Source organism: Rhipicephalus sanguineus, chromosome 1, assembly GCF_013339695.2.
Source record: "Rhipicephalus sanguineus isolate Rsan-2018 chromosome 1, BIME_Rsan_1.4, whole genome shotgun sequence".
Classification (NCBI taxonomy): Eukaryota; Metazoa; Arthropoda; class Arachnida; order Ixodida; family Ixodidae; genus Rhipicephalus; species Rhipicephalus sanguineus.
This window is the reverse complement of record NC_051176.1, coordinates 282455698-282482023: the sequence shown is the minus strand read 5'-3', so window position 1 is coordinate 282482023 and position 26326 is coordinate 282455698. Positions and strand designations below refer to the sequence as shown.

General features: G+C 48.1%; 1 protein-coding gene and 1 long non-coding RNA gene across 4 annotated transcripts in view; both read left to right on the top strand.

The window, feature by feature from the left end:
• The window catches only part of LOC119379138 (zwei Ig domain protein zig-4), a 134384-nt gene that overhangs the window by 95388 nt on the left and 12670 nt on the right, over window positions 1-26326 (top strand). Inside the window, exon 1 of one of the 3 annotated variants that reach the window (XM_037648329.2) lies at window positions 10822-10843. The exons of 1 other annotated variant lie outside the window; for it this stretch is intronic. Coding sequence is in view for 1 of the 2 variants with exons in the window: in XM_037648327.2 (XP_037504255.1) it covers window positions 25631-25717 (87 nt within the window). In the remaining variant the exon portion in view is untranslated. Of the gene's footprint in view, window positions 1-10821; window positions 10844-25623; window positions 25718-26326 lie in introns of those variants that run through there. One more of the 3 variants, XM_037648327.2, reaches the window with a different exon arrangement.
• The window catches only part of LOC125756880 (uncharacterized), a 70451-nt gene that overhangs the window by 31455 nt on the left and 12670 nt on the right, over window positions 1-26326 (top strand). The window lies entirely within an intron of this gene.

Genomic DNA, 26326 nt, shown 5'->3' with positions numbered 1-26326 from the left:
TGACACAAAAGGAAGAAATAAATAAGTCGCCTATGAAGAAGTGACCAAGTCGAGAGGAAGTTGACCAACCTTGAGAAAAAAAAGAGAGAGAGAGAGAAAAACTGTAAGCCGACCAAGTAACTATAGCCTTTCTTAGGTATTTCTTAGGTATTCCCCTTCTTAGCTACGGGCCCAGTCGGACTCGCCAAAATTTCACACAGTCGCCCTCACTTACCAGAATCAGATTCGAGCAACTGTACTTGGCCTACAGGCTCTGGCTCACTCGGGCTTGTTCGCAAATTGTAGTACATATAAAATATTAAGGGAACTTTATAACAAAACTAACATGTGACGTCATGCGGAGGGAGTAAACTCAAAACGTTTAAGAAATTCTATGCGCAACACATTTATCAGAGAAGGAAATTCCTTATTTCCTATTTATCACGATGTCTTGTGCATCACAATATCGTGTACTTGCATTGTCTTGCACAATGTCTTGTTGACTATAAAGCTTGACCATGGCAGCGAGCTGTACCGTTTATTCGCAGCGGCGTCGCATATTTCGTATGGCGTGAATATGGGGCAGCGGTGTACTGTTTATTTGGTCATGTTTCTTGTAGTAAAACTTCAGTTATTCATGAACACAAGAGCATCCATCTTGTTTTATCGCACTTCAATATTCTCCCCCCCCCCTTCCCCCTTGCCCCTTGTCTTGTTCCGACTTCTTCTTCTTCTAGCTGCAGACCGCTCGGATTGCTTCATTCCCCCCATGGTTTGCATCCCTCCTGGGATGGTACTTGAATATATACATTTCCAATGGCAGCAGACTCCATGGTGTCATTGGGACCAGCGTACCATATGGTCTTCAAGTGTCCTTGTTTACTTGCCGTCTTTATAACGCGAAATGGCCCCTTGTAGGCTGCGTTGAGACTTGGCCATCTTTTTACCAACACTAAATCACCGACGTGAAGTTCTGGCAACGTTGTATTTTGTCGCTTATCGAAATTTCACTGCATTCTTTCACGATACCCTGATATACTATCTTCTGTTCTTGGTGTTTCTTGGAGCATTATATTCTTATCAATGCCAAGGCTTATGTCCGCAGTCAGATATGTTGGTCTCCCGGTTTCAGCGAATAGAGGAGTGCATCCCAAGCCGGTTGTGTACGAAAGGTTGTGGTGAGCTACTGCCGCTTCCAGAGAACATTTCCAACCACCTTTGAATGCTGGATACATGCTAATGTACTGTTTGATGTCTCGGATCCCCTGCTCAGCTAACCCATTTGCGGCAGGATGATAAGGTGCAGTGGATCGTAACTTGATGTTACGCTTTTCAGACCATTCCTGTAGCCGACGACTTCGGAAGGCAGGTCCATTGTCTGAGACAATTACTATTACGTTGTCGAACATCTTTGTGTTCAAAAAAGAAATTACGCTGTTAGCGTCTTCTTTGCCGGGCCTTGCTGCGATCATCCTGGTGCACTCGTCAATGCAGAACAAGAAAGCTTGTGTCCTCTTAACTCCTTCACACTTTTTTCGTAGTTCCGCAAAGTCCAGATGAACTATATACTTCAAATGACACGTTAGAATATGCTGGTATAGCCATTTTCTGCGTAGGTAGTTTAAATTTAACTTTGTTAACTTTTCTAGCGCAGACTAACACACGGACAAAAAGAGGGAACGACACCAGCGCCCTCTCTTTGTCCGTGTGTGAGTCTGCGCTAGAAAAGTTATTACGATGTATATATACCAACTAGCTCGCATTTCAGTATTAACTTTGTTGATCTGGCCTTTGTGACAGGATAATACATAGTTCTTTGTTACTTGCCTCATATGAGGCCATGTGAACCTCTTTGTCAATTTCATGTAGGTTCTACAGAAGCCAATATGTCTGCCTGATTCAGGACTATCATGATACAGTTCCAATATTTTTGGAACTAGGGAAGTAGGCACGGCAACTCTTCCATGGTCAGTCTGCTGTAAAACTTGTGGGAATTCAGGCGTCCGCGCCAGTGGCTCGACGCCATCTTCCCTTGGAGAATTCTCGTGTCCCTCTCCTCTAGGCCGGACGGGTGGCAGCTAGTCATAAATCGCCGTCACTTTGCTGCCACCCCGCCCTCGAAGGTTAAACACAGTGCCCCATTGGCCCAGTTTTGGCGGGATTTGGACCTTGCTCGCGCTCGCCTAGAAGCGGCGGGCGCGCGACCAGGTTCGGGAGAGACCACTTGGGGACCTCGAAGGGTGCGTACGCGTTTTGGCCGCTCCGGCCGGCGGCGATCCTTTGTTCTTTGTTCTTCGCCGCCGGCCGGCGGTTACGTCGTTTTGTCGGGGCTCCGGCCTCAGCGGGCGCGCGCTACCCTCCGCGGTCTCGAAGTCCCGAGGCGGCGCCTCGCGATCGTGCACCGTATGTTCCTTTTAAGTGTTTCTTCTGTTTCTCCTGCTCTGGGGGTGCGAGATCGCGGGAGCGCTGGCCGAAGGGTAGGTCGGCTCTCCAAACCTGGTTCTTTCTTTGTTTGTCTTATAGGTGCGCCATTCGCGGCCACATTTGGTAACTTGTATTAGTTAATTGGTGTCATGTGTAACTATGTCATTCGCGATTGATTCTTGTGTAAAACAATTGATCTCTTTGTAGTCCCAGTAATAAATCACTAATTTGGAGAGTGTCGCCTAGGGTCTCCCTCGCTGCGCGCGACGGCTCGCCGTCCCTTCGCGGTGACACGCCGAGTTCTCGCGCGCAGCAGTTCGAACAGTACACGGCGCAGGACGAACGAGGACGCGGCAGCCTGCATGAAGCTCCCAGAGCTCGAACCCGCGGTGGTGCTCGGCACGACGACACCACAAACTTCTGTCCCTTCCCATATCCTCACAACATTAGCCCCTTCGTAAGTGTCTGGGAGCACAATCGCTAATCGCGACATTGCATCCGCGTCCTTCATGGAGGCTCCGGGGCGATGAGATACCTCAAAATCAAATTACAGTACAGGTTGTGGGATCGAGAGATTCGCTCATGGGACATCGGACGCAGTATACACACCGTAGTGTAACGAACACATGGACATTTATCAGCACCTTTTACACAACGGTGAGCCCGGCAGTGAATCTTACAAATAACTACAGTAACGTCACAAATAACGCACTAGTATGCCAATATAACACACAGAAAAAAAATTACAGCATATCCACGGGTGAATGATGAAGAGCTTAGGCGAAGCTCCTGAAGCAATTATGTGTACACCGTGAAATGTTCAGTGGTTTCGCCCAGCAGTAATCAAAGCGATACGCCGCTTTGATTATGTTTCCTTTTTCAATTTTTCTTCTTTTTTTATTTTTCTATTTTTTAAATTTTTTTATATTATTTATTTATTTTTATTTTTTATTTCTATTTTTTATTTATTATTTTATATTTTTTTTCTATCTCTATGGGACAGCGCCATCTATTATACTGTTCGGGAGATACTGCCGCGGTTACGTCTGACATGGGACAAGGTTAGACTAAGACGCCCCTAAAACATCATAACATAACACACACAACGCACCGCTAATGTGGCGTCGCTGACGCTCGACTCACCACGGGACCGAGCCATGGAATCGACCCCACAGACCTCCGCGAGAGGTGGTCAACAAGCCCCCCAAAAAGAGTGATTGCTGTTCCTCATGCGCCCGCCTGACATCGCCGACAGGGCGGCGGATGGATGGATGCTATGAGCGTCCCCTTTATAACGGGGCGGCGACATGTCTGCCACCAGGCTCGAAGAAAAAAGAAAAAAAAAACTTCCTTGTTTTATGTTGGCATAATACCTTATCTACATTGATTAAATTCATGTTATTATACCAAAAAAATATAAATTCACGGTCCATCTCTCTGCCTCTTATGGCAGAATGGCCTTATTTTTCCCCATTATTTATTTTTGTACTTTATCTCTACTTTTCTGCCACCAATACTCTAACCGTCTCTTACTTATTTCTATCGCGGACGTGTTCAGCTTTCCATTGTTGTCCCTAAAACCCAAGGCTTCATGTAGACTCGTGCCCACACGTATACCTGGGTGAATATCGCCACATTCAATCAGTACATGTTCCATCGTTTCCTTAGTTCCCCCGCAGCATGTACATTTTTCTTCTTCGTTACTGAATTTCGCTTTATAACTACGCGTTCTAAGGCAGCCCGACCTTGCTTCAAACAGCAAAGCGCTTCCCCTTGAATTATCATAAAACATTTCCCTCATTATTTCGTTTTTTCCCTTAGGTAGTTACTCAGAGCCGGCTTCTTTTCCATCGCTGTCATCCAGTAAGTCCTCTCCGCCTCTCTGACCTTCCGCTTAATGCTCCTTGTTGCCATATCGCCCGCACTGCTAGCCGTATATTTACTGGTGAGCCTCCTAGTTCTTTTTCTCCACTGCGTGTCAACGCTTTTTCTATACAAATACCTGAAAACCTTCTCTGCCCATCTACTGTTCTTCATTTTCCTCAGCCTCTCTTCGAATCTCATTTTGCTCTGAGCTTCCCTCACTTAAAAGCCTGTCCATCCCATATCACCCTTTACAGCCTCATTTGTCGTCTTCCCGTGAGCGCCCAACGCGAGACGGCCCACCGTCCTTTGATTTACATCCATTCCTGATTGTACCTCTGACTTCATGCACACTACTGAGTTCCCAAATGTAAGCCCCGGGACCATCACACCCTTCCACAGCCCTCGAAGCACCTCGTACCTATTGTATCCCCATAAAGCTCTGTGCTTCATAATTGCAGCATTCCTCTTTCCCTTTGCTACCGATGCTTTCTCTTGTACCTCTATATATCTGTCCCCCTCATTTACTCATACTCCGAGGTACTTGCACTCGCTTACCCTCGGTATTTTTTGGCCCTGTATTATGACCGCATGGTCTTCGTGATCATTGAATACCCTCAATCCACATTTTGTTGCACTAAATCCTAGTCCTAGAGCCTCACATTCTCTTCCGCATATATCTGCCAGTCGCTGTATATCATCTTGACTGTCCGCAAATAAGACAATATCATCAGCATAAAATAGACCTGGAAGCTTCTGCTCAACCATTGTGCCGACCTGTTTGTGTGGCAAATTAAATCCAATGTTGCTACCTTCTAGCGCTTTTTCCATCCTCACCATGTACAGCATGAATAACAGCGGGGACAAAGGACATCCCTGTCTCAGCCCTTTGCTAATTTCAACGCTGTCCTTGCTACTTATTCCTTCCCATTCTATACAAACTGTATTTTCTCGGTATATTTCCCTCAAAAGCTGTATACAGTCGTCCCCTATGCCCACTTCTTTCAATATATCCCACAAAATTTCCTGATTAACGTTGTCATACGCCCCGGTGATATCTAGATAAGCTACGTATAAGGGCCTGTTTTCTATTTTCGATATTTCTATACACTGGGTAAGAACAAACAGATTATCGTCTAACCGCCTGTCGATTCGAAATCCATTCTGAAGTTCTCCCAAAATATCGTTTTGTTCTACCCACGCTTCTATTTTTAATTTTACTGCCTGCATCGCCAACCTGTATAGCACCGATGTAATGGTTAGCGGTCTATACGAGCGAATGTTATCCTTTTCTCCCCTGCCTTTATAGATTAAGTTCATTCTACTTTTTCGCCAACTGTCTGGTATTTCCCTCTCCTGTAAGCACTTTTCTACGGCTTTCAGCAGTGCTTCTTTAGTTTTATGTCCGAGTTCGTTAATGAGGCTGACGGGAACCCCATCTAAGCCCGGAGTAGTGCGCTTAGGAATTTTTCCTTCGGCCTTCTTCCAATTGAAATTCTCTAGTACTACATCTTCGTTGGTTGCCCTCCTTTGCGTACTTTTACTCACCGGGGGAATCCCCTAGGCGACCTTTTTAAACGAATCGGCTGTTATCTTTCGGATGTAACCTAGCGCTTCATACCCTTCCAATTGATTTCCTCCTTCATCTACCAAACGTCGTTGCATTGTGACAGACTTCCTACCCAGCGCTTTTAGGTGGCTCCAAAATATCCTAGGCGCGGCCTTCTTTTCGCGAATCTCTGTCATCCAGCGTTCACTTTCACCTTTAATTTTTGCCTCGACTAATTCCTGCACAATGGATTTTTGCTCTAAATATTTTTCCCATATTTGGTTGACTTCGTCCTGTGGCCGCTTCTCCTTTTTTGCCTGTCTGTGCTCCCGTGATGCCTGACGTCGCTTCTCGATCGCCTCCCGGATTTCTTTGTTCCACCAACTTTTTGGCTTTCTCTTTCCTTTCCAACGAATAGTTTTCTTCTCTTTTTCCATTTCTTTCGTGATTACATGTAGCAGCTCACTATACGTCCAGTCTTTGCCTGGTAGTTCGTCTACTTTTTCCTCGACTCTTGCGGCTATATTTGTTATTTGTTTGTCATTTAGATACAAACTGCCAAACTTTGATTCTATGTTCTTATATTCAGTTTTATATCCCATTTGTAATATTATGCGTTTATGATCACTACCCAAGCTGTTAATGCCTTCCTCGTCTATTCTCATCTCTCTAAGTTTGTCATATATTCCTTCTGTCATGAGACAATAATCAATGCTCGATTGCCTGTTTCCGACTTCCCACGTGATCTGCCCCTCACACTTAGGCCCCACGTTAACTATCTCAAGACTATGTTGCTCGCAGAGATCTAGCAATTACTTGCCATTGGTGTCTGAATATCCGTCAAGGTCAATATCGGTGCTTATGCATTTCACTATCTCCAGATTCTTTTCTCTGCAGTTATTCCCCGTCCACAAGTAAGCTACACCTAGCCACGTTTTCTTTCCACCTACTGTGCCCGAAACCTATATGTGCTCTGAACACGTTTGTTTCACTCTATCCCATTTTGTTCTGCTATGAATTAGCATTCCAACACCCCCACCTTTCCTTTCTGATGTGATCCTGTTACATCCTTCCCAAATATAATTGTCAATATGTGGTGGCTCTTCCAAGTCTCTAAGATGTGTTTCTGTAACCGCATGAACACCCATCTTTTCCTTGTTTAACTGTTCCTCAATCTCTAACCATTTTGCCTTTTTTCTGCCACCCTGCATGTTAATGTAACTAATTGCAACACGCGCCTTCTCCCTTCTTTTACCTTTTCTCTGGTTTTTCGCTATACTGCCTGTCAACGAGTCCCCCTGGTTGTTTTCCTCATTACAAGCTACCCTGGGCACCGAAGGGCCCGCGTGCCCCCCAAAAAAGCTACTGCGCGTCCTGCAAGTCGCCAACCCACCTCATGACCAAGCCTCCTATCGAAGTGTATTCCGTCTCTTCGAAAACCACCCCACCTGTGCACCTCTCTGTTTATTTCCACTACCTCGATGCCTTTCTCTCGGCTCATTTGCCATATCTCTTTGTTTGCGTCGACAACCGCTCTTTGCAGGTTGCAGTCACGCACCGGTACCTCCGGTATTGTGCATACCACTATCTGCACCTGAGGGGAAATGGCGCGCATGTCATCGACCCCTTTCGCCAATGTGGTCGCTATAGTTCGGCTGATTCTTCATTCAAGACGTCGTTTAGACCTCCCGCGATTATCACGAGGTTGCGTCCATTAGTTTTGCGCTAGCTTGTCTCATCACTGATCCCAGCCCCATGTCCCGGGAACTTCCCTATTAAAACTCGTTTGTCGCCTCTCACCCTTTCCTTGACTGCTTCTGCGCATTTAACAAAATTCGAGTCCCCGGCGATTACCACGTGCTCCGACTTTTCTGCTGGACTGTCCCGCACCTGGCCACTGCCTCGGTTACTAGCGCGTGCCACTGCTGCTTTGTCCCCTTCCTGCGGCGCAACCGCAGGAACAGCGCCATCCCACGCACGGCGGTGACCACGCTAACTACGCCGCAGGACGCGCGGGCGCCATTAGGCGAAAACGACTTTACAGGGGGCACGAGCACCCCCACAAGGTTCATATGAATAGACATAATTTGGGAAATTTTAAACACAATAATTCAGTGAATGAATTTTGATGCTATCGCTAATTTACTAGCATGCATAGGCCCCGGAGCACACCACACCACGGAAATAAAGCGCGTGGTAAGACGGCGGCAGAGGGGGCTGGCTCGCCATGACTAGCTATAGCTGCCTGGCTCCATGGTTCTTTCTGATCTTGTTTTTTACATTTCTATGCCGCCTCAACGAAAAGACTGTCCGTCCGTCCGTCCGTCCGACTGCCGGTCACGCAAGACGATCGCTGCTATAAAGAAATTCTCACTCCAGTGGTTCGGTTTGAACCCGGGCCAGGGGCGTAGCCAAGGGGCGGGTTGGGGGGGGGGGGGGGGTTCAAACACCCCGAAATTTTTCATTTTTGCTTGCGTATCTTAGACGCACACATACAAACGCACGCAAGGACATACATAAAGTATGGTTGAACCCCCCCCCCCCCCCCGAAAAGAATTTCTGGCTACGCCCCTGACCCGGGCCCTCACGCTCCGAAGGCGAGTGTCTTAGCAACTACGCTACGCATCCATGCTCGCAAAAAACCCACAGGGCCCCATACGCCTCAGTTGACTCGACGGCGAAAGCCATCTTCTCTTTTTTCTTCTGAGTAGATGTATTAGATGTATTGAACCTCCCGCACCCCCCTCCGAAACCTTTCTGCAACTAACGTGGTTTCGCGACGCCTCCAGGATCGGAGATATTGTAAGCTTTCTGCACCTCATCTTGTTTTGCACTGCCTCCGGGATCGGCCCACCTTTGGCCAGGCAGTGATGCCATGGCGTCACAGTGACGTCATGATCACTTCTCAAAATTTCGCGATCCATGACGTCATGGTGACATCATAACGTTATGGTGATTTTTTGCATCACTCGTGTTGACGCCGCCGACGTGGGACGCCGACGCAGAACGCCATTCAACGTTCCTGTTTGATGAGACATTCGCGCCCGTCCAGTGTACAGCCCTTCCTTGTCCGTGTCTTTTAGTGCAGCCATGCATTATGAGGCATCTAAGGCTTTCGCCTTAATATGAACGTATGTGACCTACATGAACGCGTTGTACCCGCGGTGCAAAACAAATGTGGCAAAGATAACACTCTCTATGAAGGCTTCGTAGAACTTCGTGGAAGTGCAATAAAAGCCCTCTGCAAGACAAGATGTAAAGCCGACGTGGAGGACTGTACACATGAGGAAATTAAAAATGTGCGAAATTTTGATGCCAAAAACACGGTTCGGTAGCCGCGGGATTACGCGTTCCATAACGTTCGAGCCGCTGACAAGTGCTGGAGAGAAGATGAAAGACGCCACACCGATGTCACCCGAACACGGAGTTCCAATATAACGCGACGCCTACGCATCACTTAGACACCTCCCAAAGGAGATTCTGCGTGGATTTTCCTTTCTTCCTCCGTAGCACCTGACTGCGCGAGAACTGCATCGCCGGCGTTTATTCTAGCTGCGATTGACGAAAGCACCGCCAAAAACACGGCTCACTTCGTCGTTCTGCAGGATTAGTCAGGACAACGACCACTTGCTAGGTCCGGTCGGTCTTTATAAGGAAAAGAAGTACCGCCTATTATAGAAACTACCACGAGAGCAGATAAGCAGCAGGACCAGCAAGCGACCAGATGTCAGCCACGCTGTACGCCTACAGCTAGCACCGCTTCTGCACGCCGTAGCGTCTAGCCGGGTCTGACCTTGGCCGCAAGGGTGAAAGGGAGAGGTTGCATAGCGTGCACTATACTCCCATATGCCCAGACGTTTCGCGCTTCTCCAGCAACTCATCCACCACTTCTCTTCCAAACCTATCAAAACGAGTAGTATGAAAACGACAAGAAGCAGGGGGGGGGGGGATTCTACTGGAATTCGGCCTGTCAATGCCACTGGAATTCGGCACGCTTCCGGAGAGCAGGTGAGAGGGTGGCGAGTGGGGAGAAATATACCATATGGGATCAAAACATTCGAAGCCCCGGCATTCTTTGTGGGGCAGCACCAAAATACGCATGAAATCCGTCAGTCGCATGTTCGCCATTATCCTAATTCGCAGTTACATAGTATGTTTGTACGACGACGCATCCAGCAAACGTAGCTGCGTACACTTCATAGCCGTCATCGTCGCTATCCGCAAAAAAAGGTGCCAATACGGCCAAAACATCAGTGGTGTCAAACTACACATGGTTTCTACCTTAGAATAACAGAGAGCTGAGCTAGTTGGTAAGTTTTCATTCTAAAAAGACAGGGCGTGCAAACACGGACACAAGAAAGAAGTTAGGTTGTGGAGTCCGGCGCTGTGGTGTCCTGACTTCTTTCTTGTGTCCGTGTTTGCACGCCCTGTCTTTTTAGAATGGTTTCTACCATTGCCGCCGCACTCGCCGGCTGAAGCAAAATTTGTAAAATACGGAGAACGCGACGTTTAAAAGTGACGTGACTCTCGTCACACTGCGCTTACTCCGCTTTCAGGCGAGAGCACTTCAAACTGCTCCTGGCTGCTGTCGCTCTGACACTGGAGGATGACAACAGAAAAACGCCGGCTCTGAAGAAAGCACTTTCAGCGTGCTGCACGGAGAGCGGGAAGCCGGCTTGTTGAGCCAGGGGAGGGTAAATTTCCTCCTCCTCCATTTCTCCTCGCAGCCGCGGAGAGCCAATAACCGTCAGCGCGTGGCTCAGCCTGCGTGTACTACATATATGGAGCCGCATGCGAGCTGCGACCATTGCGACTCATTGATTCCCAGTCTATTCCTCGAGCTCCTCCGCGTTCCTGTGCCTTGTGCCTGAGCCTTGCTCTCATCCCTCACGCGGATCAGGACTGCTGTTCCTCATAGCGACTGATTTTGCAATCGCACTTCCGTCGCCACCTGCCTTTCGGACGCTGCCGCTGGGGCTCGGTTTCCTACAAGTGAGATCGTCGAACGTGCGTCCGCTCGCTTTACTGGTGAGTCGCCAGCATCCCTGCGCGCGCCGCGTGAGGAGCTTAGCCGTCGTGGGAAGATAGCGAAGCTCGTGGACTCCGAGCGCAGCTCAGGCACTGGTCCTACCCCCCTGAGTTGCGTTCACTGCTCCTTCGAGCGCCCGTCCAGATAACCCGCGCTTACTGATATGCAGCTGTGAAGTTATCGCCTTTATTTTTTCTTTGCCATTCATTCTGCCCACCCGCGACTATCCAGTTCTTCAGTAGCATACAAATGATGCTGTCACGCGATGACTGAGACGTCCAGTGTCTAACCCACACAAACTGTGAGGCATCATTCATTTCTATGTCAGCATCACTCTGCATTGCCTTCGCAACATGGTCAATAACGATCTCAGTCTTCAATTCTGGCGTGTTGTGGTAACCACCCACCAGTGGCTTAGTTCCTGTTTTACATTCACAATGATGACATTTTGTTCGGGTAGAGTCAAGAATTCTAGTAAAATCGCGAATGGAAAACGTGTACTTATTACCTCCGTATGTCTTGTAAGGGATTCCATGAGAACTGTCCCTGATATAGTTATTACAACTGAGGCAGCAACACTGACATCATTGCAGCAGTATTGTAATACAGCTACACGGCTTCTTCAGAGCAATCCTTTCCTTAAATAAACGCCAGTGCATTGTGAAAGTGCCTAATGTTTTGAACCATTAAATAAAAAAGCTTGTTATTCAGGATACTCTGTAATAGAGTTTATAAAATAAATTATTTGACGACAAACGCCAAGAGAGTACTGCGGCTATCACGTGAAGCCGAATGTTTTTCGTCACTCTATCAAATGAAGCGCAGAGTAGCAATGCTGGTTTAGCTGTACACTGTGCAAAATTGAGACAAGTCGAGTTTTCAATGCTACGGGCAGTACAGACAATGAGGTTTAGAGCGCCGGCTCCAAACCTCATATGATGGCCGTCCTAGGTTTCCAAATGTAACATCACAAGGTTTTGCTCGAAATGTGGCATTTAGAAATAGTGCGGAAGCAGCTTAACCAGACCTATGGTCGGTTAAAACCTAATGAGCCGTTGCTGTCACACTCACAGAGAATTTGCATAGATGCACTATCCAGTCCTTGGTTTTCCGGGTGTTTGCGTATCGCTTTTCCGGGTGTAACGGCGGAAAGTAAGCAGTCCTTGGAATGGAACATCAGGGGTCCTCGGCCGCCATTGTCGTGAAAAACCCTGCATGGCCTTGACCGTGCCCTTTGAACAATGAATAGACAGGTACGACTGGTAAATGTGTGGCGAATATTTGGCGCCACCCTTAGATGATTAGGGAGAGTTTAATCTTCGTAGCTGAGATAGCAAGAAGGGGCGAAATCATTATCAGCAACAGACTTGTGGAATGTGTTCCTCACCACAGATTACGATAGAGAAGCCAACATGTCACTTAATAAGACTTTCACTCGAGCATTTATGGGCTAATTTCATTCAGTATTATTATAGGCAGAGAAATGTATTAAACTTCTCAAACTGATCACGCACTGTATGACGCTGTGAATACGCCAGCTTATGCGAGGTAACAAATTAAGTAAGAGTCAGCCTCGGCAGCCTCTTGCCACTGAGGAAAGCTGTATATTTATTTAATTCTGGAAAACAATGCATTGTCGGTAGCCAATCGCACCGAACGTCGGAGATTGTGCCGGCCACGTGAGCGTCGATATTCCCAATTTGACGAAAGATTTACGAGAGTTTCGCTAATATCTCGCGTTCTCTCTCACTCGCTGTAGCAGCGTGCTTCATGTTGATTCACCGCCCCGCCCGCCATCTGCAATGGCGATTTTCTCGACCTGCAGGGGGCGCCGCAGTCGATCAAATATGACGGAAATACTCGAGAGTCCGCGTCGATGCTCAGCTTGAGACGTATCAAAAATTAAAAATTAAAAAAAAATGCTAGAATTGTAAAAATAAATCGCGGTGTTTAGGTGAGTGCGAGTGTCTTGTGCAGGCCATGTACTCCGTGGTTGTCTGCATAAGCGAATGCATTGAAAGCCGTTGGCCTGTGCCTGCAAACGTCTGCCGGGGGTCGCTTCTGTGATGTTTACAGCGAAGTTCCTGCACATGCGCAGCATTATATAAATGCAAACACGTTTCCGTCACGCTATTTTCCCGCTGAAGGTAGTAAATACCTTAACCTGCCACATTGCGGGATACGGTGCCGGCAGACAGCCAACTGACACCACTCACCGCGGCGACGAGCTCGCTTTCCTTTGCGGAAATCTAAGTGAATAGCTCGTTACACGTGCTCGCACTTTAATGCGTGCTTTGCAAACTATAGTTTATCTCGAAAACTTGTTGCGAACTGCAGCCGTGTACGTGTGCTGGTCATCCCCTGATACATGGCCAATTTATATCGAGAGCTGCTGCTCACGCCGCTGCTGATTCTTCGCTGCGTAGGCCGCCAGCACATAACGATTAATTACACGTGTTACCTTATTGTTAACTGATATTTTGTGCAAAGCGTGCATTTGATAATATTTCGCGAGTCAAGCGCTCTATCTAATGCGATCGGTACTGCTGGCTCAGACATGGTGTGTCAGTACTCGCGTGCTAACTGAGAGATTTGTTATTGCTGAAATGTACCGCCGCTCACATGCACTAATAATAATAATAATAATAATAATAATAATAATAATAATAATAATAATAATAATAATAATAATAATAATAATAATAATAATAATAATAATAATAATAAAGATATAGCCCGTATGCTAGATTACAAAATATCTGATTGTAAGAAACACACTATGTTCCAAAGGAGATACCAATTAAGATCACCATCATCGCCAACGATGGTTTCCTGTGAATAACCGGCACCAATCTCAACGGCTGTGGTTTTAGGCGCTGCGGGCACCCGATTGAATTGCGGGAGTCACAAACACGTCAGGGCCGCCATGTTTGAGACATCATCTATACGGAGCCGAATTTCTGCCGAAACCACGTTGGTGTTTATGTCAGCCTCCTTTTCAAAAGTAGAACTTACAAGGGAGTGAAATTTAGTTCAATCATGCGTTAAATACCTGCCAAGGCTCACAGGTTCTCATGCTGCACCTTAACGATTCTAATACAAACACATTACGATGTGCGGTCTTTCGAAGATCATCCGTCGACTTCATTTTATTCGAACCACCTCCATACCGAACAGTCCGATGAACAGCTTTGCACAATCAAGCGCGCCTGTCGTACACCCGTCTCGCTCCTCCTTTCTCACTCCGTTACTCTCACTTGCCGTTAGGCCCACTAAAGACGTGCTTCCTCGCATCGCCGAAGGACAACGAAACTATCGCATGACAGGACACATCGTGTCACTGATATCAGAATCGACCTACCTACGAATCGACCTACTTACGTGTACTAACGAATCTCCGGTCGCAATAATTTTTGTCTAATCTCTCATGTACAGGCGAAGTTATCATACGCTGGAAGTTTCTGGGGGGAGGGGGGATGGCAAGGTAATAATGCTAACACTTCAGCGATGCACCACCGCCCAAAAGTTTCGTCGATCAAGTAAAACATCCCAAGTGTAAAATTCAACGCTAAACAGCAAAGACAAAGAAGAAGCCTAGACGGACTGGGGCAGGACTTCCTCGCAAAATTTTATTCATAGTACGAAAAAAATATGCCGACCGCTAGGTCACACGCGACAAAAATTGATCCCAAGAACTGCACGTGAGTATCAAGGTAATCAATTTTTAATGGTGTTCAGCGCGACAAACGGCATTGCGATACACTTGTCACCTGAGTCATGATTTCAGATGAGAAAGCTACTGCAATGTCACTTTCATGTGCGAACAGCCTGGAGTGCAGCTGCACTCTTTGCAGTGCAGAGAAAGATTTGATGATTGCTTGCTCTTCAAAGGAGCCCTTAGATACACGAGGTGATAATTTAAACGGCGCCCAATCTGTTTTTGCACAAGGAACTAAAATGTAGATATACCCTTGCTACATGTGGCCATAGTTGCATTTGTTTTCGCTGTTTACTTCCTTCTTTTTTACGCGGAGGCTAGCCATCACCTGGCTTCTGTACGCCCAAGTTCCTCGGAGATTACCTCCGAACGTTTCCCTCGCCGCTGCCCCGCCCCGCGGCACGCATGCAGTTCGGTATCTGGAACCGTCCCTTGCGAAAATACACTCTCCAGACCGAGTCTCCTCCCCTAAGTTCGCCTCATTTTCTCCGTTGCTTCCTCCGACCCCAACAAAATCAGCGGCCGCGCAACGTGGTCGAAGATGATGAAATGTTTCGTCATGCACCCCACCGTGGCAGAACTGAACGGCCGCAGCGTAAAGTGTCCGTGCTGAGCAACTTGTACTGCGTTACTTATTATTCCCTGCTGCTAAGAATGGGTAATGACAACGATACTTTTTTTTCAAATGCGTTTGCGAAGTCAGATACGATGACAAAAAGCTATGTTTACGCTTCCGCTCTTCATAATCCTTGACTCTTCTGCATCAGTTTCGTCGCGGCGTTTTGTATATGTTGTGCGATCATGTGTTTCCTATCACAGGATTTCCATGTTCCTCCCTTCAGAAGTGCGCACGTCACTTGTTGCTACGTCAGGGAAGCTTCAGGGAAACTACGTCCGCAAGCCTCTTAAGTGACCCTTCCAGCGTTTCACCGGACCTCCAATACTTTTATATTTGTAGGCAGCAGCCTAGATGACAACCGGTTCAAGTTGAGAATATGCATATATTTTTTACACAGTTTTCAACAGAACATTACTAGATGCAACTCCGGCTCCATTGTCTACGAGAGCTGATATGGTATAGGGGATCCATGGGATTGAAAGCCTGTGCACGCATTTGCCTGAACTCCGTCGCTTTAGCTTCAAATGGCTTTCTAACTAGAAAAATTGATCATTTTACCGAAGTATTAAGTTATAAGCGCAAAGATTCTCAGTGATTCTGCGTGTGCGAAAAAAGTACTTGCTCACATCCGTTCAGAAAAAAAAAAAAAATTAGGGCAGCTTCGCTGTAGTGGTGACAAGCCTTAAGGAAGTGCGGAGCTGAGCGGCCTTCTTCGTTTCTCTTTAGTTTTCTCTTTCTTTCTTTTTTTTCTTCTCCGTTTTTTTTCGTTTTTTCTCTATTTATTTCTATTCCTCTCTCTCTTTCTATTTCTTTCTCTTTCTTGCCCTTTCTATCCTACTTACCTTCCTTTCTCATTCTGCATTTATTTCTCTTTATTTCTCTCTTTCTCGTTCTATGTTATGCTTTACTCTCTCCCCCACTCCTTTCCCTCCTCCTAAACCTCACTTCCCTTTCCCACCTCCTTGCTGTACTATACTATACAAGGCTAGGCTATGGTATGCTAGCGTGTCTGGATAGCCGAGTGGTTAGGACGCCTGCCTTCGGATCGTGGGTACAAGGTTTCGAATCCCGCCTCGCCAGGTAGTTTTTTTCGCCAAGAAGTTTTCTGTTTCTCTTTCTATCTCTTTCCTGCTTTCTCTCTCTGTGCTCGTTCTCTCATTTATTAGAGTTATTACAGGCCAAGCCGGAGAAATCGGCACACGTTTTCTGGGAGCAAAGGAGAAGAGGGCGAAGATGAAGAAGAGGATAAAGAGCGCGCGTGCCCCTTCATGATGATGACCATCATTTCTGTCCAAGCGTCGCGGACCAACGCTCGGGTTAAACAGCTCCGCTGTTATAACAAACGGCTGCTTAGAAGTTTCGCAAGAGAAGTCGTAATGAATAGCACAGCAGGAAAGTTGAATGCAGACATTGCGTATTGGACAAACACATGTCTCCATTCAGTTCAGTAATCATTCTCGTATACGCTAAGCGAATACAGTACCAGGGTCTCGCTGGTAATTTTTGTAGGAAAGTCGATAGGTTTCACTCATGTGGCCTGCCTATAGAGCATCATTATGCGTAAGACGGTACTCGTTACCCAGCGACTATACTCTTGAAATGACGACCAGGACAAAAAAAAAAGAAAAAGGCGAAGTCGCCTGCAGCCATGTACATAGAAGCCAGCATCTGTGGTGTAGAAGAGGAAGGTGGGGGGGGGGGGGGGGGGGGGTGTAGGAGGACTGCGCAAGCTTCTTGCTATCTATAGGCGATGTTAGCCGAAGGAGATTAGGAGGCGTGCTGCTTCATTCGCATATCGCTTACTCTAACGGAAGTTGCGTCATTGCACTGTCGGTTTCTCTCGCATTCCTGCCCGGGAGCCTTTCTGGGTTTCTATATTACGAAGGCTTATCACGCCGTATCGCCGACGGCAATGCTACCACGAAATGCAGGGCCACGCCGCTTTTAGCATATTCTATCCCCGCCTGCGCCACATCTCGCCTCTGTAATGTATCATTCCTTCGACCTTGATCGCACCGCGTACGCTCCATAGCGTTGGTGCTGCGGCCATTTGCAGCCCGGTTCGCCTTACTGCCGATATCAAAAGCCCCCGCAGGGCATCCGCAATCCTATCGCGAGTCCGGCTTGAATGAATTGACCACTCCAGTCTAGAGTACGCGCGGAACCACGAGCCGTATGCGCGTAGTAGTTTCGCTCGTCCGCTTGTCAGTGACGCCAGCACGGCGCACCCAGGAGCCTCCGCGATAAGAACGCATCGCACATTGTGCAGAGATGAGAGGTATCCTCGAACATGTCCTCGTCATGCCTGTAGTCCACAGCCTGACGCGACATGAAAACGTGGGATTGTTGCATGAGTGAACGGTGCTCTTGCGATGAAGAAAGCGCTTCGGACGACGTCGAGGCTCGCGATTGCGCCATTTTCCCCCCCTCCGCGGCAATAGTAATCAGTGGTGGGCGTCCTCACAGCTCCATCTTCAGACAGCCTTTCTTTCTACCTTGAACATAGGGATGGCGATGACGAGCCACGCTGGCCGACGGTTCAGTGGTTACGTGACATTCCGTTTTCAGCAGTTCGAGAAGCGCTCACCGAGTCCGATGGAGTAGCGAGCGCACGTAAAACGTCACCATTTGACTCGCGCCCTGGCTTTGCTCTGTCGTTATCGAGCAATAGAGGAGATTTAAGCGTTGGAGCGAGAGTGCGTCAAGAGTAAAATGAACTCATATTGGGGTGTTTAATGGCTTCCCGGAACCGTGCAGCGAGTTATGAGGAACATGGGGTGCATCGAGTTCATTTCTGCCACCCAGCAGTGCTTTAATGTGCGCCTAAATTTATGCACAGGGGCGTTTTCACAATCCGACCCCGTCAAATTGCGGCCGCCGCTGCCGGAAATCACACTCCCGACTTCGTGCTCTGCCGTATAACGCCATAGCTCCGGAGCCACAGCGGCGAGTTGCGTGAAAACCAAGACAATTAAACACCGGTACTTGCAAGTGCAACATGTTTTCTGTTGAAGTATATAGTGGACTCCTGTATAGGAACCCCGGCTCGATAGAAACATGCCTGGCGAAGGAGAGAATTGTAGTCGCAGTTCAGAGCTCCTGGTTGCTCGAGATGTGGTTGGTTCACTGCAAAAATCTAAGAGTCGGCCAGGTTTGGTCGCACATAGCGTCAATTTAACTATATAAGGTGGTATATACCACTGAAATTGTATAAATTACGGCATGTTTCAGCAAAGACTACAGTTCTTAAGGCGGTATACATATCTACTATACTATAGATATACCTGAGTTCGTCATAACTGGAGCAATGATTATCGAACTTTCCTTTCTTGGAGACAGGGCATCCGCGTATGTTACACGGCTAACAGTTTAGGGACGACAAACGCACGGGAGCACACGTTTCACTTACGATGAGAAAATTTTAGTCAAGTAACAAAGTAACTATATAAGTAACTTAAAAGATGCAACGCGTGTCACGTGTAATAGCGTATAGCGCTATCATTTTACGTTTATGTTAAAAATTTAGCATCGCTAATCTACGCTGACGGAATCGACCGGACAAGAGCTAGAGATAAGGTTGTTTCACCCATTACTCCTTGCATCGTGTGATACCGAAGTGTCGATGAGAGATATCAAGGAAGAGCCGGATAAGTAAGAGGAGGCACGTGGGCTTTCGTCAGACGAACGTTATCTTGGAATTTCAACAGCCACAGGAAATGCGGGCAAGTTTCGGGCATGCCTCAGTGGGATACTGAGATTCATGTCTCGTTATCACCGATTCAGGTAATTTCTTGCAAGGGGACGATCTCCTGAGACCAGCATTGGTATTGCTGCCAGCGCTTTTTCGGCAGTGTGTTAATGTTGCGGACGTATTTTTCTTTCTATTTCAAGGCCGATCTGTAAGGTACGAAACACCTCACTGTGCGTACAAAAATTAGGTTCGCTCTCAAGCACGTAGGAAGAAAAACACCACAGATTGAAAGCTCGGGTGGCGCAAGAGCGTTAAACACGCATTCTGTACTTCAGCTGAAAGAAGGCGGCTCACTTTTGAACAGTCTGCGCGCTGTATAAAATGCCGCCCGCAAGGACACCCGACTTGTCTGGAGCAACGAGGATGAACCGTGAGCAGCAAATCTTCGCCACGCTGTCGTGGTAGCGCGATATGCAGCATAGAGCGGCTTCTCGTCGTTGCCATGCGGAAGCGATGGCGGCCGTGATTTGCGGCCGCTTTCTTCTGCAATAGGGTTGGCCTCGCCTTTCGGGCGCCCCGCACGTGCGAGGTGTTCAAGGTCTACAGGTACATTTCTCACAGCCTGGCCGGATGAGTAATGGAGCACGGTATGCGAGACATCTGGAGCTTCTGACACCAGATGCTTCGTCTGTTTGGGGAGCAGCCTTCCGAACGGCCGATTCTCTGAGCGCTTTTCTCACCTTCCATTTTGGCAACCGCACCTCCTTCATGAAACTGGGCGGGCCTCCGCTGCTCACTCAAGCATCATGTGCTGGAATTTCAATACCATTACCACCAGGAGAATGCTCGCTTCGTTTCCGAGAACCGGTACCTGCGTATAACTGCATGAAAAGTGACGCATCCCTTGTCTCACAAATGCGCGTAAGCATCTCGTGTTCAGCGCGAAAGTGAAGTGCTACCAAACCTTCGTGATGGTTTCCTTGCTGCCCCGTTGAAACACTTCCACTGCCGAATATTTTTTTCATTCTCTGAGCTCTCTTAGTTCGCGAGTGCGAAATAATATTCTTTCAAGAGATCAGTGTGTTGGTTGCCAGAGGGGTAAATCCTCACAGATTGGCCATGCAACGGTGACAGTAAAATTGATAACCGAATTTCCCTATCAGCGAAGGCATACGCATGTGCACCCACCGGGCCTTTTACGTAAGGCCAGTGCTGTCTCTTATGCCGAAGTATTTCGTTTTTGTACCGCTTAATTCAACGCTGTTTCCTTCACTCCAAAATGTCGTCCAAACCTGTTCAGCCTCAAACGAGCCTTGGTTACTAATGGGTGTCTAGCAATAAGACGCGCCATCGGTAATTAGGAGGGTAATTTACTGCCATTCCTTCCTTGTGAGTGATGTAATAACATTTTTAGCATTCACTTTCTTCGCTTCTTCGCCGAATGTGAAGGACCAAGCTGCTTCGGAAAACCCTGCGCTCAGTATTGCTTCAAAATTCCTTGCAAGTCAGGGACTCCGGAGGCCTCCTTTTCTCTCTCGTTTCACCAGCTACCTTTTCCTTTGGCGGATTCGACCTCTCATGCAGTACTTTATCGGCGACAAGTAAAGAGCCTCATATTTTTCCACACGTCATCTCACTCTCTCATATAAAACTAGAAGGGGCACCAAGCAAGAGAAGAAAGAGAGAAAGAAAAGGTGGAAGGAGAGAAAGTAAGAAAGAAGTAAGAAACAAGACTAGCAGCAGCGAGGGGCCAACGCGGAGGAGTGTCGCCTATGACACACGTGACTACGTAGAACCCAATCTGAGCCATTTTATCCGAGCATATTCATGGAAGGGAAGGGGGGGGGGGGCGTTCGGCCATCCTATATGTAAGTTTGTGTGTTTGTATTTGTGCGTGTATTTTTATACATAAAAAATAAAAAAAATGTGTGTGTGTGGGGGGGGGGGGTATTCACAAGCGAAGAAACACACGCCACGAGCGCTGTCATGTGTGTTTCGACACACCCCGTTGCACTTCAGCATTCGTGTAAAATAATAATAATAATAATAATAATAATAGTAATAAACGAAATGGGGGGGGGGGGGGGCGTACAGTTTGGGGACATTGCAGCTATACCATTCCTTTGAGGAGTAGCCTCTTTCGCGAGCCGAGGGGGAAAACCGCAAGCACCGAGTAAAGCTGTGGTTTACGAATAAGGAAGTGACACCACTCGCGAATTCGATACCGAAACCCTGAGACGTACTGGTGGTATACCCGCTGAGAAACACGATTTTACCCGCCCTCGCGCTTGCATCGACTGTACTACCTGCATCTGCTCGGTGGAGGCCTGGCTTGGCGCGAAAGCGGCAGCAGCCAATCGATCAGCACTGATTGACTGAGAAAGCGATTCGAGCTGAGATGTCTCACTGGCGAGGACCTTGGGGCATTCCGGAGCGCCGGAAGCGTGCCAAGGCCGGCGCTTCCCCAACGGCGCGCGGCCACTATTTCAAGATGCGGCTGGCCGAGATGCGATGCGTTACTGGAGATAATCTCTCGACGAGTGCGTGCGACGTCGCACGTGTTTCACATGCACCCTTGTTTACATACCTAAACAGAAAGGGAAGGCGGGGAGGGCAGAAAGGTTTACACATTAACGCTGGAGAGAGAGAGAGACACTTCATTGGAAAAACAGATTGTTGCTGGCGTCTTTGTAACCGCCGGCATGCCACTCTGTATAGGGTTGGAAAATGGGATTAAAAGATTCCAGAAGAGAGGGAAGGAAATAATAATAAAAAGAAAGAATATAAACAAATATTAAATGTGCAAGTGAACCTAAGCATCTGCACTCTTCGCGACCACCAACAAATCTCCGTTCGTGAGGCTGCATGCGTACAGTACTGTCAGGGCACACTTATTGCACCGTGACACACAGTAAGCATAGCTTGCGTACAATACATAGCCGCCAAAGCGGAAGCATGGAAAGAAATTATAGCATGATCTCTCTCGCTCACTCAATTTGTGACTCTCTTATAGCCGTGCCAGATTCGCTACAGCATAACTTCGGGACAGAGCATACAAAAGAAGACTACGTAAAGCACTGCAAGATCTGATCACCGCAACCAACATGAGATTCTTGAGACAACTTCGTGAGAAGTGGCCCGTTTATTTGGCGACGTCTTTTCTTGCGACGTTTATTTGTCATCTGGTACGTTGAAATCATGTCGAGGCTGTTGGTAAATTATTGAAGAAAAATGAGCTTGTGTGAATACGGGCCAGTACTCCTATCGGCGACGAGAAGCAGCCGCGTGCTCTGGAAGCCGTCCAACGTCGCAGAAAGACGCGCACTGGGTCTCGGTGGGTGTCGGCACGTACATCGTTCTCCACCTGTGAGAAACGGCAGCCTCTCGGTTCCGTGCGAAAGCTCGAATGTCTTGTGCGCAGCGGCAATGGAGCATCGTGTTCATCGCGCTATCTTACGCGTTTGATTGTTGTCTCGGGGCACGTCGCAAGAAGCAGCTCCGCTTTAATCTGCGCAGTTGCGAGCGTCACGTGCACAGGCTGAGCTTTCAACTGCGAAGGGCGCAGAAAGGGACGGAATAAACACGCGCTCATTGCCTTCATACACCCGTCCACGTACACACACCATTGTGTACGGGGACGGTTTTTTATGGTTGGCACACTCCTTGCTGTATAATACCAAAACATCTCTCCCACCTCGCTCGGTCCTCTTTCCATAGTGGTTGAAGGTTCAGTACACGTGTACCGAACACTCTGTTGTAATTATGCCATAGACTCTTTTCGCATAATGCGTACTTGAGCTTGAGCAAGTGTGCTCAAAGCTTCAGGCGCGCCTCACTGGAATGGTCATGACGAGGCCTTATTGAGCTCTACGTATAATCACTGGCGCAGTCTCAAACAAGACCGTTCACTTTCGGCGGCTTCAAACAGCCCACGAGTCTTTCGCCATCCAGGCGCCAGTGTCGACCTTTCGATTGCCGGCGTTGCCGCGTTTACAAACAGCGCGTCCAGATAGGCCAACTCTACTCCGCTGGCTCCCAGGGGGCTTTTTTTTCTCTGTCTCTCTCTCACACAGGCGCGCCAAGGGGCAAGAAACCTTCGAAGCGACTAAAAAGCCACCAAAACATGCCCATGTTGCCTGACCACTTCTTGGTGCTGTCCCTAGGAAATTCCTAACGAGATGCACCTAGCCGAGTCAGGTGGCTCTACCAGCGCGCGTGCGAGACCCACGGAAATGTTGGCGGCTTGCGTTCTTGGGCGCACGTATTAAAGATGCACAATTGCCGCTGTCTTTGGGAAGAAAGGGGGGCCACTCTATCTTGAGTGCACTTCGTACGTGCACTTCGGTAAGAGAGGGGCGAATTTGTGAAATTGTGGTTGAGCGTCGCGGCGAAATCGGCCTCTGACGCCCTACGTGGAGCACGGTATACGTGTACTAAAAGGCGCGGTGGTGCAAAGCGAATTGCTTATCTCCTCATCAGATCAGTCTAAGTAGAGCTCATGGTTCCTACTAAGCACTTCTGGGTGATGTATAGTCACTGCAGAGAAAGATTAGCACAAGCGACCGTTCCGGCCAACGGGGCCTTTTTCTGCGGTGACCGTACGATATCATAAGAGATCTAGGCCGCCCTCAACCGGATGGTCGCGTATGCATGTGTGGCTCTCCTTACACATGCGTACAGTATCAAGGAGATATGCAGCACTATTGCGAATTGCTTTGTCGGCGGTATACGAATACAAGTGTTTGTGTACGCCAAGGAAACATATGCACTTCCCCAGGTGATGTTTCGCACACCGTCGGATACATCGGATTCGAAGGGGATCGCGAAATAGTTCGATATATCCATTATGACAAATGGAAAATATGCCTGTAAGCTTTAATATTCACACGTCTCGGACAGTCCCATGAGATGATTGATTCCTTCTAAGTTGCTTCGAAGACGTAAAAGTTTTATCAACCCCTTTGCGGCAGCGAACCCTTCCGGGCAACGGAGGGCTAGAGCTTCACAGCGTGACGTTTAGTTTTCTTCGCATAACGCCACTGTGCAGCGGTGAAACTTAACAAGGCAAATCCCTCATTCTGGAGCGCACTGGGTTATACCAGACGCTTACATCGGAACACCACTGATACCTTGAAGAGTGAACTTGTTGGCTAGTTGGTTCAACCTAACTTAAGGGAGCAGGGCGAAAGACGGGGACAGAAAAGGCACACATACAACCACACGTAGCGCAGTACGTGTGGTTGTGTGTGTGCCCTTTCTGCCCCTGTCTTTCGCGCTGCTCCCTTAGTTAAGATAAGATAGCACTGATACGCCACACGATTCATCCAAACTGACCGCAGAGTCGATGACGTCGTAATTGAGGCTGCTGGTAGTCTTAGCAATTTCAGTCACTTTTAAGCGAACACTCGCGAGGTAACACAACAAAGCATGACACAGATACACAAAATCTCTAAAAAAGACACGCCGTCAAGTGCCTCTAACTTCAAGTTTCAACTCGGCCTCTCGTTGCTCTCGTCAACTTGACTAGGGAATTTATGGGTACACCACGGCGCTAGTTTTGCTCGGCAGAACAAGGATTTGCTCGGCAAACATGCTTACACCGCTAACATTGGGCGATGTTTAGGTGGCTTTTGAGTCTCGTGCAGAAACCTTTCTCGCGTTGTCAATCCTTGCGGCGAGTGTCCTTATCGGATGCTCCTCCGCCGCACCAGACGCGCTATCTGCGGACACGCCACCGCCCCTCTGGAGCCCCAATAAGCGCTGCTGCGTCACGGTGAACCTCGGTCTGTGACGCAGCGACCTCTACGGAAGAAGTCTAAACCCGGATCAAAGCCCCGCTACACTGCTGCAAGGCAGTCGCCTCTGCGTTCTCTTTCATCGTACTCTTTTGCGTCTGAAGATGTCCTTCGACTTGTACCGTAACCATTTCCAAACCGAAGCATGCGCACATCGCAATAGAGAGAATCTGGGCATGTTGGTGTAGCATAGTGAAACACACAGCGCGAAACTACGACGGGGACACAGGTGTCTTTCCTTCCTGTGTCCCCGTCGTAGTTTCGCACTGTGTGTTTCACTATGCGCACATCGTTACGCCATAAGCAAGTGCCTCAGGTGGGCCTTCCAAGGCCCGGCCTCGCACTTCTGTTGCGCCTCAAGGAGCTCTTAGCTTGAGAACTATGGCTGCAGCAGCAAGGTGCTACAACAGCCCGTAATTACAGGGCGTACCACGCCAAACGAAAATGCGACGGCAAAAGGAACAATTCAGTGCTCTGTATATTCAGTCGAATGGGTTGGAGATGTGCCACGGAAACGGCTGTTGCCGATTGGCGCGCATAAAGAAATTCGAGATACGCACAAAACGTAAGCCTCGAAGAACGTTTTTCGTCAAATAAGCCACTAAAAGGGGAAAGAAAAACAATTATCCATAATTTTTTAAAACAGCACATTTACTTTGATGCGCAGAGAACTTGTAATTGTTCAGAAAAAAGCCGCACGTGTCAGGGTGCCGTGTGGCTGCGGCGCGTGACTGTTAGTGCTTCGGGGGAAAAAAAAAAGAGAGAAAGAAAAGGTGGAAGGAGAGAAAGTAAGAAAGAAGTAAGAAACAAGACTAGCAGCAGCGAGGGGCCAACGCGGAGGAGTGTCGCCTATGACACACGTGACTACGTAGAACCCAATCTGAGCCATTTTATCCGAGCAACTGCTGCAAGCTCTCTGTTATCGCTCGTGTGGACAGTCGATTCGCTGCCGCTCCGAGTACTATGCGCCGCGAGTCCTCCGCCGCTTGTCTTGCACTCCATCCTCTGGCGAACGGTCCATCCGATCCGAGTTGTGTACTGCATCTACAGGTAAGCAGCACAGCGTGCAACGCAACCCCACGCTGCCTTCGATTCTCATATATAAATCTGGAAACGACTCAAGGTGGTAATAAGACCAGAAAGTAATTATGCAAGTTCGACGAAAATGCTTTAGAAACTCCACTGGAGCTGTCTAAGCATGCGTAAGATTTATCCCACTTGCTCATCGTTGTTGTTTCTGACGCTGCTGCTGCTGCTGCTGCTGCTGCTGCTGCTGCTGCTGCTGTTTTGTCATTGCTGTCTTCGTTTTGCTTGTTAAACTGATGCAGTATCCACGTGCAGACGAGCAAGTGGCAGAATGCTTACTCATACTCCTCTGTACCTGTAGTAGCGTCCGTTTCCTCCCTATAGTCGGTACTGCCGCTGCCGTTCATTGGTTACAGCGCAGAGAACCCAAGACGCAGACGACAGAATGGGACAAGGCGCTCTTTTCCGGTTCTCTCGTCTGCGCCCTGTGTTCTTTGCGTTGTAACCAAGAATGAATCAACAACACGGCAAAGCATTCGAATGAACGTAGACGATACGCGAAAGCGAAGCTGTTTTGCCGCGACGAAAGCACTTCGGCTCGGGACCTCGCTGAGCACAAGACCCCTGTTCAAT